Source organism: Podarcis cretensis (assembly GCF_951804945.1).
Source record: "Podarcis cretensis genome assembly, chromosome: 1".
Lineage (NCBI taxonomy): Eukaryota > Metazoa > Chordata > Lepidosauria > Squamata > Lacertidae > Podarcis > Podarcis cretensis.
This window is the reverse complement of record NC_137170.1, coordinates 46,208,884-46,221,593: the sequence shown is the minus strand read 5'-3', so window position 1 is coordinate 46,221,593 and position 12,710 is coordinate 46,208,884. Positions and strand designations below refer to the sequence as shown.

At 41.1% G+C, this 12,710-nt stretch overlaps 1 protein-coding gene across 2 annotated transcripts in view; it reads left to right on the top strand.

Annotated features, from left to right (window-relative positions):
- Positions 1 to 12,483, top strand: part of TMEM87A (transmembrane protein 87A) — a 28,063-nt gene extending 15,580 nt beyond the window's left edge. The window contains exons 11-19 of one of the 2 annotated variants that reach the window (XM_079964777.1): positions 296 to 371; positions 3,255 to 3,359; positions 4,978 to 5,036; positions 5,606 to 5,709; positions 6,610 to 6,683; positions 6,975 to 7,036; positions 8,033 to 8,088; positions 8,548 to 8,578; positions 10,110 to 12,483. In XM_079964777.1, coding sequence (XP_079820903.1) covers positions 296 to 371; positions 3,255 to 3,359; positions 4,978 to 5,036; positions 5,606 to 5,709; positions 6,610 to 6,683; positions 6,975 to 7,036; positions 8,033 to 8,088; positions 8,548 to 8,578; positions 10,110 to 10,151 — 609 coding nt within the window. In that variant the 3' untranslated portion in view covers positions 10,152 to 12,483. Of the gene's footprint in view, positions 1 to 295; positions 372 to 1,347; positions 1,421 to 3,254; positions 3,360 to 4,977; positions 5,037 to 5,605; positions 5,710 to 6,609; positions 6,684 to 6,974; positions 7,037 to 8,032; positions 8,089 to 8,547; positions 8,579 to 10,109 lie in introns of both variants that reach the window. The other variant, XM_079964778.1, reaches the window with a different exon arrangement.
- Positions 12,484 to 12,710: the final 227 nt, after the last annotated feature.

Sequence of the window (12,710 nt, the reverse complement as noted above, 5' to 3'; positions counted from 1 at the left end):
TTCCCTGAGTTGGGTTTTGAATAATAATAACATGAAGAGGAACATGAGTTTTACATAAATCATGCACAAGTCAGTGATAGCATATAGAGCTGTGAAGTCACATGGCTTTGACTATCCTTTGAAGAATATTTGCCCCTGGGTGACCTGTTGTCCTGTGCTTGATAGAGGTCAACTGTGTAGCAGCCATTGTCCCTTAGCTCTGTGCTGGGCCCTGTTTTGCAGGAGTGGTTCATCTTTTAATCATGCATTTATCATGTATTTCAGTAAACTGATTCTCTTTTTGGTACTTTTCCAGTCTTTCCATGGTGTTACAGCTGTGGTAGCTAACTTCGGGCTGTCTATCATTGACTCCTGTATTATTTATTGGATATCCTTTCAGAAGTGCCGTAGTACGGTTTGCATTTATGAACAATGTCAGTATAAATCCTGGATGTTTGGTGATTGAGAAAATATGTTGTACGAAGAGGTGTGGGAAGAAGTGAACAGCTAGTTAAATTACCCTTGTATCATTCCTTCCTAAAGCTTTCCTAGTTTGTTTTTAGAGCTCAGCAGTGAGTAAGCTACCTTATGAATGAACGGCAACATTTGCCAGAGCTATGAGCAATAAGCAGATGGTCCAACCACAGAAATTTCAGCATCGGTGGGGTGTAAATCTCAACGGTGTACTGAAATTCCATTGATTTCGATGAGATTAATACTCCTTTTCTTCCCTTTGATTGTGTGTGTTGTAAATGTTACAGTTTATGGCTGGGTGTGTATTTTGCGCTATGTGAGTCCTTGTAAAACCAGGGCAATCTCCCCTCACTGCTGCTTGATGGAATGGTTCTTGCTGGGTGTCAGAAATATACAGCTTTCAATAGATCAATAGCTTTCCTGTCAGGCAGAATGGCTGGACAGTACTCTGGTCCATCAATGGAGCCTTAAACTCCCGGTGCAGTTTTGGATCTAGAAAATATCTGAATACTGTGAATCTGAGGGATCAGGACTTGTATCTTTCAGCTTTTCTGCAACATTTTTAAAAAATTGGCTTAATACTAACCTCTTTTTTCTTTGAACAAAGAAAATACATATTTGGTGTTCTACATTAATGTAAATAATAATAATAATAATAATAATAATAATAATAATAATAATAAATATTTATTTACACCCCACCCATCTGGCTGGGTTTCCCCTGCCACTCTGGGGAACTGCATGCTTGGGGTTGCAGTCCTTTACACGCTTCCCTGGGAGTAAATCCCACTGAACTCAGTTGGACTTCTGACATGCTTAGGACTGCGCTGAAAGTCTTGAATCTTGCTTCCAGTCGGCCTTCGTCTCAATGCCTTTTTCTCTTTGTCTCTCTAGGCACAGAATGATCTTGCCTCCTTGGCTTTTATTCCACTGGCTTTCCTAGATACTGCCCTCTGTTGGTGGATATCCTTCTTCACTGGCTTATTTCAAGGACTGCTATTTCTTTGGAGTTGGGTTTTCATGGTGGGTGGTATCTATTGCAAGTGTTCTGCCCAATTCTGTTGTTGCTTTATTTTCCTTCACAAACAAAATTTCTTTAAGGTGGTCATCCTAACTATACTTCCAAGGGGAAAACCCCCATTGAATTCAATGGAATTTTCTACCGAGTCAGAATGCTTAACGCCACACTCACAGTCTGCTGACTCAAGAACATGGTGAAAGATGTACTTTTACAGCTAACATGGCAGATCTGATAGAGTAAGAAATGGTTGCTAGTTTTGGAGATGACCTTGGTGCAGTGATGTCACTGGCTTCTGATTGCTGAGGTGATTCCTTCACATTTCTGTAGCGGGAAGAGCTATCTCTACTGAAAACATTGCATGGATAGGCGGAGTCCCCCAAACCCTGGGCGGCCCCGTGTGGAATAACAACTCAAGACAACGTGCTATGGGATTAAAATTGGCCACGATTTTATTGTGTTTCAGATGTGGGTAGACCTTGGCTCAGGCATTGGGCGTTTATCCCTCCCAGTCCCCCACCGGGGATCTGGGGAACATTAGGGTTATCCAGTGTGTGTGGAGGATGGGCTGGCTCTGGAGAACATACGTTCAAGCAGAGCAAGCCCGTCTCCGTTACGCCGCCGTCGCAGGGGAGAGCAATGATGACCTCTAGGCGTACGGCCAAAGCCTCCCCTCAAACAACCCCTTTTACGGGGAACCCTGGTATCGCCGCCGCAAAGAGGAGGGGAGTGTGGGTCACCGCTGCACGCCCTCCCCCATTTAGGGAAGATAGACTAAAGGATTCCACCCATGGCCTGATACTGCCGAAGTTGTGACGTTTTGCTACGGGAAAGGCAAACCTGCCACTGCAGGAGAATTCCTTTCTGGCACTTCAACAGCGACCCTGATGTAGTAGTGCCCGCGTACCTGTGGAGAAAAGGTTAACTTGCAAAAGAAGTCTTAACTGAGGGTGGGTAGGGTGGGAGAAGCTCTGGAGCCAACTGAGATTCCCAGGTAAGATGTTCCCCCTAATGTTTGGGCAGGGGGTCCCTCCTCCTACCTGGCCTGATCACCTTGGCAACGCCTCCCAGGCAGGATTGGGCAACTGGCTGAGGTAGGCGGAGACCTCCAGGTATCCCACCTGGGGAAGGGAAAGCCAAGCCTGTGCTAATGGTGCTGCATAGGGTCCAGGGGCTGTGCGTGACTACGCAAAGGGTGCCCCCCATTTAATGTGGGGAGCAGTCATTATGTGCAGGCTAGCCTTCAAAAGTTGGATAACTAAAGTGGGCAGAGTTGTTCCTTATCTGCAAATACATAGCTCTTCCTGATGCAGCCTCATGTTCTCCTGCAGCCTTCGTGTGGACACCACTGAGCGTTGTGTTCACACGTGCGTGCTTAACACTGGAGATCTATTGTTTGAAAACAAGTCACTCCATTGATGCCCTGGTATCATAGAGGGTCCCCACACCATCGCTGCATATTCTGTCTGTGTGGGTGGGCTTATATGCATTTTTAAAGTGAGAATCCTTTGAGGATCACCATACCAAAGCATTTTTATAGCCTTATGTGAAGACCACAATATTTGAGTCACTGCTGAGTGTAAGTGGTAATTGAAGCACAGTGTAGGAATAATGGGTGTATAAGTTCATTCTTTATTTTAATAGGCTATCATTGCTTTGGGGTTTGTAAGCTTCAGGTTCAGTTTGATATGTTAGTATTTCTGTGTATATTGCATCTGAATACCTTTAGTAATTAGGCTATGCCTGTTGTCCAGCTTGATTTTTCTTGACTTACCATACATATTCATCAGTTTGACTCAGACAATGAAGTTGTTAAAACTTAGGAGGAATGTTGTGAAGCTCTCTCTCTACCGACACTTCACCAACACTCTAATTTTGGCAATAGCAGGTGAGCTTTAGAAATATTTCCTTCCAAAATGTTTTACAGGACCTTTTTGAGCCAGATGTTATTTGAGATATCTATCACTCCATTGTTCATTCTGTCATGTCTGTGTTATAGTTTGCCCTCAGTTCAGTGCCTGTACTCTAAATAGAAAGCGCAGAGACCTGTTCGACAGTGGTGCGGACTCCCTCGGAAAGTGGTGGACTCTCAGAGGTTTTAAATCAGGGGTTTAAATTCATGACCATTTGTCATGAATGCTTTAGTTGAGAGTTCTCATTGCAGGGGGTTGGACTAGGTGATCCTCAGGGTCTCTGTCTACAATTCTGATTCTATTAAATAAAAGGGGATGCCTGAAAACAAATAAAAAAGTTCTAATTTCATGACTTGTTGGCCGTGTTTGGACACAACGCTGAGTCATTAGCTAAGGTTAAATAAATCACATTGTGCGTGAGCATTCCTGCTTTGTTCTTCCTCTAGTGGAAGTAGCTGGCTTAGTGTTATGTCTGAACCAGGACTTGTGGCTTGTTTCTCTCCAGGCAAACTGCGACCTGAAATTAAAGTTTGTTTTTGGCGTCCTGGTCATGGCTTGTTTCTTAATGTTGCCTGCAAACCTGTGTTTGTTTGTATTTTGTTTCTTTCAAGCAAACACAAGCTTAGGATACAATACCAAACCAGCCATTCCTCACCCCAACAGGCCTACTGAACTTACTATCAAGCTGCCAGAGCAGAATTTTCATTCCCCTGTCTTTTATTTTCATTTTCAAGGTTTTGCTCTTACTATACAAAGTCCTTAAGAGCTTGGGATCAGTTAAGTAAGCCCCATATATGCTTACTATTATTCCACATTGGTTAGAAGTTGATCTTTCAGGAAGGCAGCCCTTGGAACTCCCTGCCTATTAACATCAGGCAGCTGCTCTCACTATATTGCTCTAGACACCTGCTGGAAAGGCTATCTAAATATGTAATTCTAAGTCTGCTTACAGATGTAGACTTTGCCTGGATAAATATGACAATATTTGGAACGAGTTTATACAAAATGTAGTAGCCTGTTAATATTTACATACTGTAAGTGATAGGATAATAATATCCAATTTATAAAATAATTTATGGGTTAGAGTATTTTTTGTATATATTCATATAATATTTTTATCCCCTTTACACATTTTTATGCCTTTTCTTTTTCTTTGTATCTCTTTATTTCTTTATAATTGAAAACCTTTCGATAAAATATTAGTATAAAAACAGATATATAATTCTGCATTGCATTTAAATTTTGCTAGCTTTATTTGTGTATTATTGATAATTATTTTATATTGTTTTACGTAAAATGCTTAGAGATAAGTCTAGATTCAGCAGTTTAGAATTCTTTCTAAATAAATATTTTTAGACAGATTTTAGACAGATACAGAACAAATGCTCAAAGGGGCTTTTACTGCACAAAGAAATGTGCCAACTGATGACCACAAGCCCAATAACACACATTGCTGCTTGACACAATCCCCATGGTTATAGATGATTTAAAAGCAAATAACCTAATATGTCTTAATCTTAAAAGAGGAGTTCTGCAGTTCATTTGCAGTTGCTAATATTTCACCAAATGTGTGTGTCTATCCCCACTCTTTAGCATCTGTTGTTTTTATCATCTGGACCACTATGAAATTCAGGCTGGTTGACTGTCAGTCGGTAAGTGTGATGTGACTTTTCCCCTACTCCAAACTGCTATGGAGAGTATGCTTTTGTTTGATAAGCTGGTGGCTAAGAATTGTGACAGGGACGCGGGTGGCGCTGTGGGTTAAACCACAGAGCCTAGGACTTGCCGATCAGAAGGTCGGCGGTTCGAATCCTCACGATGGGGTGAGCTCCCTTTGCTCGGTCACTGCTCCTGCCAACCTAGCAGTTCAAAAGCATGTCAAAAGTGCAAGTAGATAAGTAGGTACCGCTCTGGCGGGAAGGTAAACGGCGTTTCCGTGCACTGCTCTGGTTCGCCAAAAGCAGCTTAGTCATGCTGGCCACATGACCCAGAAGCTGTACGCCGGCTCCCTTGGCCAATAAAGCGAGATGAGCGCCGCAACCCCAGAGTCAGTTACAACTGGACCTAATGGTCAGGGGTCCCTTTACCTTTATGGATTGTGTCTGAATTTAATTCAAACTCTGTTCCTTGCTTCTCCTTGAAATGTTGGCATTTCTCTCTCTCTCGCTTTGAAGTGGTCTTTCCTTCCTGGGTGTATATCTTACCTATCTTTTAATAACAGGATTGGCGGGAGCTGTGGGTGGATGACGCCATCTGGCGACTTTTGTTTTCAATGATCCTTTTTGCCATCATGGTTCTTTGGAGGCCGTCTGCCAACAACCAGAGGTATAACATTATCTTTTTTTTTTTAAATTGAAAACAATAACACCATAACAGTCATGTCCTATAGATCAGTTGATCCACAGCAGTCCTTGCCAACCTGGTTCCAGGCACTGATGGGAGTTGTAGCTCAACAACGTTTGGAGGGTGCCAGACAGTGAAGACTTATTCAAAGCAGCCACCTTGTCCTGTCTGACTACAGTGGAACCTTGAGTTGCGGACGTAATCCACCCCGGAAGCATTTAGAACTGCCGCGTCTTCGCACGTCCGCAGCGTGATTTAGTGTTTCTGCGCATGCACGAGCGCCGAAACCTGGAAGTAACCGTTCCGGTACTTCCAGGTTTCCACAGGACGCAACTTGAAAAGATGTAACCTGAAGCGGACGCAACATGTATTTCTGGTATCCAGTAACTTTCAGATGTAAAACATGTAACCATTACACATGATAATAACACGGGTGGCACTATAGTCTCTTGGGCTTGCTGTTCGGAAGCTTGGTGGTTCGAATCCCCACAACGGGTTGAGCTCCTGTTTCTCTGTACCAGCTCCTGCCAACCTAGCAGTTTGAAAGCACACCAGTGCAAGTAGATAAAGAGGTACCGCTGTGGCAGGAACGTAAACAGCGTTTCTGTGCGCTCTGGCTTCTGCCATGGTGTTCCATTGCACTAGAAGCAGTTTAGTCATGCTGGCCACATGACCCAGAAAGCTGTCTGTGGACAAATGCCGGCTCCCTCGGCCTGAAAGTGAGATGAGCGCCTCAACCCCATAGTCGCCTTTGACTGGACTTAACCGTCCAGGGGTCCTTTACCTTTACCTAAATAAAGAAAGAAGTTTGTGAAAAATGTGTGTGTGTGTGTGTTTGTATTTCTGTGTTTGTGTGCTTTATTAATTTTTTTTCCCCGAAAGGTTTGCTTTTTCACCATTGTCTGAGGAAGAGGAGGAGGATGAACAGAAGGAGCCAATGCTGAAAGAGAGCTTTGGTAAGAAGAAAATCTTCTGCTATATAAATGCAATTTTAGTTCCAGTGGCCACCCTGATAACATTGCCCTGCTTCCCTCTCCCGGGAATTGCTTCCCAACAAGCCTATCTCCGGTGCACTTACCTGAAGCCATTTAATTGGGTTCTATATTCCTTCCCCCTCTTGAGTGTGGCAAAGAAATAAGATGTTGGGGACTTCTATTATAGATTCACATTAAAACAATAATAAACTTGAATCATAATCTAGGTGGCACTGTTGAATGAGCTTTATTTCTTTCTGGTATCTTACACAGAGGGAATGAAAATGAGGAGTTCAAAACAAGAGTCAAACGGAAACCCTAAAGCCAGCAAAGCAGTAAGTTTGATTCTCTTATAGCTAGTGTTGGAGGTGGCGGTGGTGGAACTTTCAAGAAAATTATTTTAAGATGCTTGACTAGATGATAAGTTGCTCCTAGGAATCTGCCCATACTTCATATGGCACAATTGGTGCCCAATGTTGGTAATGTAAAAATAAGTGACATGATCAGGCTGAGACATTTTGAGGAAAACAAGAGGTGCAACAACAACAATCCCTATAAATGTTGATTTAGAACCTTTTTGATCTATACCAAAGAATTTCCTATATGAGATCGTGAAAGTCTTTTATATCTGCTAAATCTTGGAATGTGTCTTTCATATGTATTGTACAGTAGTAGAATGGAAAAAATGAAATAGAGTAAACCTTGCTACTTGCATGCTTTTAACTTGTACACATTCAGATTTATGTGTGTGGCAAAAAAATTAAAAGTGGGTGGAAAAGGGAGGGGTTCTGGGGAAAATGACTTTGGCGATCCCACCTGCCATTGAAGTCAATGAGTTTTGGCTATACGGGATTTTGGCTTTAGGTGTGATCCCCAGAACATAACTGTATACAGGCCTACTGTATATGAATTATCTATTGTAGCCATGTTAACTAACTATTTTAGAATTAAAGAAGGAAGGGAATGTGTGTGTTTTTACATTGAAAATGGCTCTTGAGTACTGGAAAAACAAGGCATTTTGGATATTACATGTTTCTTTAATTGCCCTTTAAAAGGAAATTTTTTGATAGTTTTCAGCTTAGTTTTTTCAAATCTTTTTGTAAACGATAGATTTTCTTTTTATTTAAGATGTCGTAATTATTTATATCCTCCACAAAAAATAAGCGGAAGAGACAAAGGAATGTCAAATATAGTTAATCACCTTTTCCATAGGGAAAATTTACACAACATATTTTTGGTGGTTTCATAGCAAAATGTTATGTAATGTTATTTTTAAGTAAAATAACCATTTCTGAAACACATGGCCTCTTTTTTAAAAATAAAAAATCTAGCAGGAAGATGATTTGAAATGGGTGGAAGAGAATGTTCCTTCTTCAGTGACGGACGTGTAAGTACATGTAATTTGACTTATATTTGTAGTAAATATACTGGAAGCAAAATGAATGAAAATAGTAATAATTTTCTCGAATATTGGTAATGTTGCCAGTTGCATCCTAGAACTGGTGTGGACTTTTTCTGGTTTCTGCTTGGGGGGTGCCAGCTAGCAGTCCCTAATACAGACTCCAAATCCAACTTGTGACCTGCTGCTACTTGCTGCTGCAGCCCATGAAAGTCCCTGTTAGTCTACATTAGGGACAGGGACTATCGCCAACTGCATTTATTGTGCTTTCTTTTATACCGTGCTGTAAGTCTTCATTTGGTAAAATGTACTTTCTGCTCTAAATCTTGGAAAACTACCTGCATTTCACGCTAGCGCTATTGCGATAAATTCCCAGTGATAATGTTTCTTTTCAGTATTGTGCCTGTTGTTAAAGTTCTTTCTTTCTTTTCATTCCTCTCAATCCAGTGCTCTCCCGGCGCTTCTGGATTCTGATGAGGTCAGTAAACAAACCTTTAGCAGCAATTTAAGTCTTGTGACACAACAGGGAAGTCATGAGCCCAAGTATTAAGGAAATGATTTTGGCCTCTCAAAACTGAAATGCTCTATCTGTTCCAGTCAGTGCATCAAGGAACTAATAAAAGCAAAATGGAAGCACTGTTAAATACAGATCAGAGCTTTTATATGACACAAGTACTTTGGAACTTTTAACTATCTGATTTTTTATTTTATATGATTTGCTACATGGAGCCACTGCTTTTTTGACAGTGCACTTAAAGCATTTGAGGGCAGGGCTGTGGCGCAGTGCTGGAGCACTTGCTTTGCTTTCAAAATTAGATTCAAATTAGGTAGGGCTAGCTACCTTCAGTTGCTACCAGTCAGTGTGGACATTACTGAGTTACATGAACCCAGTGGTCTGACTTTAAGGCAGGTTCCTGTGTTCTGTTTCACACTTTTAATTTGTGGCTTGCCATTTAATAGACACGACACAAAAGAAAAAAGGGACTTTGACGGATGAGGACAATAAACAAAATTCAGGATACCAAACCTGATTGTTTCCATCTCCGCTCACGAGAGTTGCATCAGTTTTGAATTGTTAATTAGTGGCTTCAACTTCGTTGTTAGCTGCTTTGAGTTTTTCAGGGGGCAGGATAGCTATGTTTTAAATGAATGAATGAATGAATGAATGAATGAATGAATGCAGTTACTCATAGTTAAAGTTTGATTGAGAAAGGAGGACTAAAATGGAGTGAAGCTTGGTGGGCTTTTGAAGAGACTTGAAAGACTAGAGAAATGATTTCACTGAGGAATTCTGGTTGTGCTCTAGGCATATGGAGTGGAAAGGTGAAATGGAGAATATCCTTTAAGAGCAAACTACCTTTAGGCAGCTAAGTGTAGTAGGGTTTGTTGACTGAAGGTCATGGAAAGGAGTACATTGGGATATTAGGACAGATTGGGTGGAATTGTGTAGGCAGTAAAAGGAACAGGAAGCCATTGCTGGGATTTGAGGAGTGATGAGAGATGAATGCTGCAAATTCAGCAGACAAATTATGAGCATTACAATATGCATTCCAAGCCCATAGATAAGCATTCAGAGTGTGTTTCAGGAAAACACATTTTCTGTTCAGTCTCTGACCCGAGACATGTATGACTACCGTTTGCATACACTGTGATTTCATTTTCATTTTCAGTATGGTAAAGTTCCTTGCAGTGTGACTTCTATCCATTATTTTTTGTGCCAAATAGTTCTTCTGGGCGTGCTCCTATCGGATATTTTCCAAGCTTTCAGTCAATCTTTAGGGCATGTAACAGTTTTCACTTACAGCTCAAAAGAATGTTCATCACATGAATGACAAAAGTCACATGATGTTCACTTAACGATGCCTAAAAGGAATGAGTTCTAAGTATAACTCCTGTTAGAGAAGAAGCATTTGCTTTGTGTTTTGAACTTTGGATAGTACACTAATGTTAACATTAAAAAAAGAAAAGAAATGTGAAACCTCATTGTGACCCATATATTAATATTGCAGGAAAGAATGATCACACATTTTGAAAGATCTAAAATGGAATGAATAAGGACAGTTTGCTTGACAAGGCTTCCTGCTGTTGAAGAAAGGAAGAAACGTTTTTCTCCCATGGAATGCTGCATTCTTCTGATATGTTCTGTGACGTTCACCTTTGGACATTGTTCTCAGAGGAAAGAACATTTTGCTTGGATCACTGTGGAAGGAATCACACACATATTGATACACCTAGGAAAATGTTTGAATTTGCATTGCTGCTGCAAGTGTGAGTTTTAAGCCATTTAAACGTCTTGATTGCAGCACGTCTTTACTTTTTAAACATTATAGTCAAGCTAAATCTAAAACTGTTTTAACAACTGCCTGAGGAATGGTTAATTCAATATAACAGCTAAATCCCTCATGTTTTAACCACAGTGGGAAGAGGGGAAGAGTGATTGATGGTTTCCCCAAACCAGCACGGGTGTTCTAGAGACAAAGGCAAGCTCAAGCTTATAGACAGGTACCAGCGATTGCTCAGTAAGATGCTACGTATATTTAAAAAACTCTGTATCCAGCATCTGGGACAGTGTGTGTAGGATTGAATCTCGCCAGCCCAGTAAAGGACTGGTACCCATGAGAGATGCCAGAATCAACCATCTGTAAATGAGCCTTGCCCACAGTAGTGTGCATGCAGCAAACTGCTGTGTGCAGTAATCTATGGATCAGGGTCAGTGCCTTGCATTTTTATTGGATGTAGCAGCTTCTGACTGAAGATTCTGGTACCTGGCTGGTGAAAAGGAGAAAGTTTTAGAATGAGAACTCCTAGTTATGGGAAACAGTTAATGCATCACGAGGGAAGGAGGTATTTGGGGAAATTTAGGATTCCTAATATTTTTTGCAAGATCGAGTGCAATTTAATTCACTCTACTGTGTAGGAAAGATAGTCTATTTTAAGTTTTTCGTACGTAGATCGCTTACGTGTTTGGTACATATCTCGTTGCTGGCAATGGGGTGTGAGCATGAGCAGTTAACTATTCAAATCAGAGCAGAGTGCAATTTAAATAATTTTAAAAAACAACCCTCAGCACTTATACACTGACCTTGACCAGCCCCATGCCTTTAGCCTGTGCTTCTAATATTGTTGCATTGGAGCATATTCCATAGACTCACAAATGCACTTATGTTGGAGTCAACCTCCCCATACATGTTGACTCTTTGAATCAGGCCTGTTCAGGCTGTGACCCACCGAGTCCATTGCAGCCCATAGCCGTATCTGTGGCTTGTCAAATGCTTGACAACCTTCCTTCCTGTTTTTGCAGCTCTAGACAGACAGCAAAAGCAGTCGGGGTGTGTTAAGCCACAAGTTGTGCAGTCCTATCCTAAAAGTTTGTATATGTCAGACTAACCTATCCTAGATGTTCACATATTCTACACAGAACTGTGACTTCAGATAGCAGCTTGTTCCTGTTGCTCTTCTCAAATAACTCCTGAATAGACCTGGTGTCTGCACTACATATCCTTGCCAGCTTCCAGGTCCCCCAGTACCTGTCCTGGGATCATTGAGCCACAGTGTGGCATCATTCTGATGCAATGTAGGAAAGTTAAAGTGGTGGCTCATAGCCACCTGCCATTGCTTCCAAGTAAATCCATGTCCAGGGGCCCAGGGCCCACCTGAGAGCACCTCCAAACCTGAATCTGGCCCTAAATACACATTCATATACCATATCCAACACTTTGTCGATTTATAAAGTTCCTAATAGCCCAGTCCCTAGGGCCAGAAGCATCCTATTATACTTCCAGTGACTCCAAACATTCTGCTACAATTATTCCCATGTAGTCGCCTTTCAGTTAGTTGTTCCTTGTCCCACCTTCCTTCCTACTATGATCTTTAATAATGAGCCACCTCTGACAACATGCTTTTATAATGAAATGTATTTGAAAATTCAAGTACCTCACAGGATTTTGTAAAAAGAGATTCTCAGAAAATTAAACCTGTCACTGAGATATTAAAAGTCCTGTAAAGGGGGCAAATTGTTTATAACAACAACAAACATTCTCCTGCAATAATTTAAGCAAATATGCTGTTTTGGGATGTTTCTGTTCTGGGTGTCTTGTGGGAGGGAAGGATTTTTGGGGGGTATTTTTCAAATGTTAGTGCCAAAATTTGGGCTTCAATGCTGGTTTTTGACACTTTCAGCCCTCTAGCAGCAGAACCTGGAATTAGGATTTCACATTAAATGTGGCATTGTTTTGATTTTGCTTTCCAGAGGCGTTTTAGCTGTACTTATGTATAAGTGGTTTGGTAATGGGTTTTCCTGTAACTTACAGGCACTCTTTCATTTGATTCAATCTGAGTTGCAGATTTCTGTTCTGTATAATAAAATCCTTTTTTTTTCTTAAATTCAGTTTTTAAGTGTAGCTTTCTGACCTTTAAGCTTGACTTCTTATACTTGTTTGCTAAATGAGGGTCATAAAGTATGATGACTGGGCACTGTATTTTTGCAGAACCACAGTCTCCTTTATGAACATATCAGTTCATAAAGCACATATGGGCCTGCTTTCAGCTTCCTGTCTTTGGGAAGTTCAGCTTGTGGAACTTGTTATATCTTACACATCAAAACAGGTTTT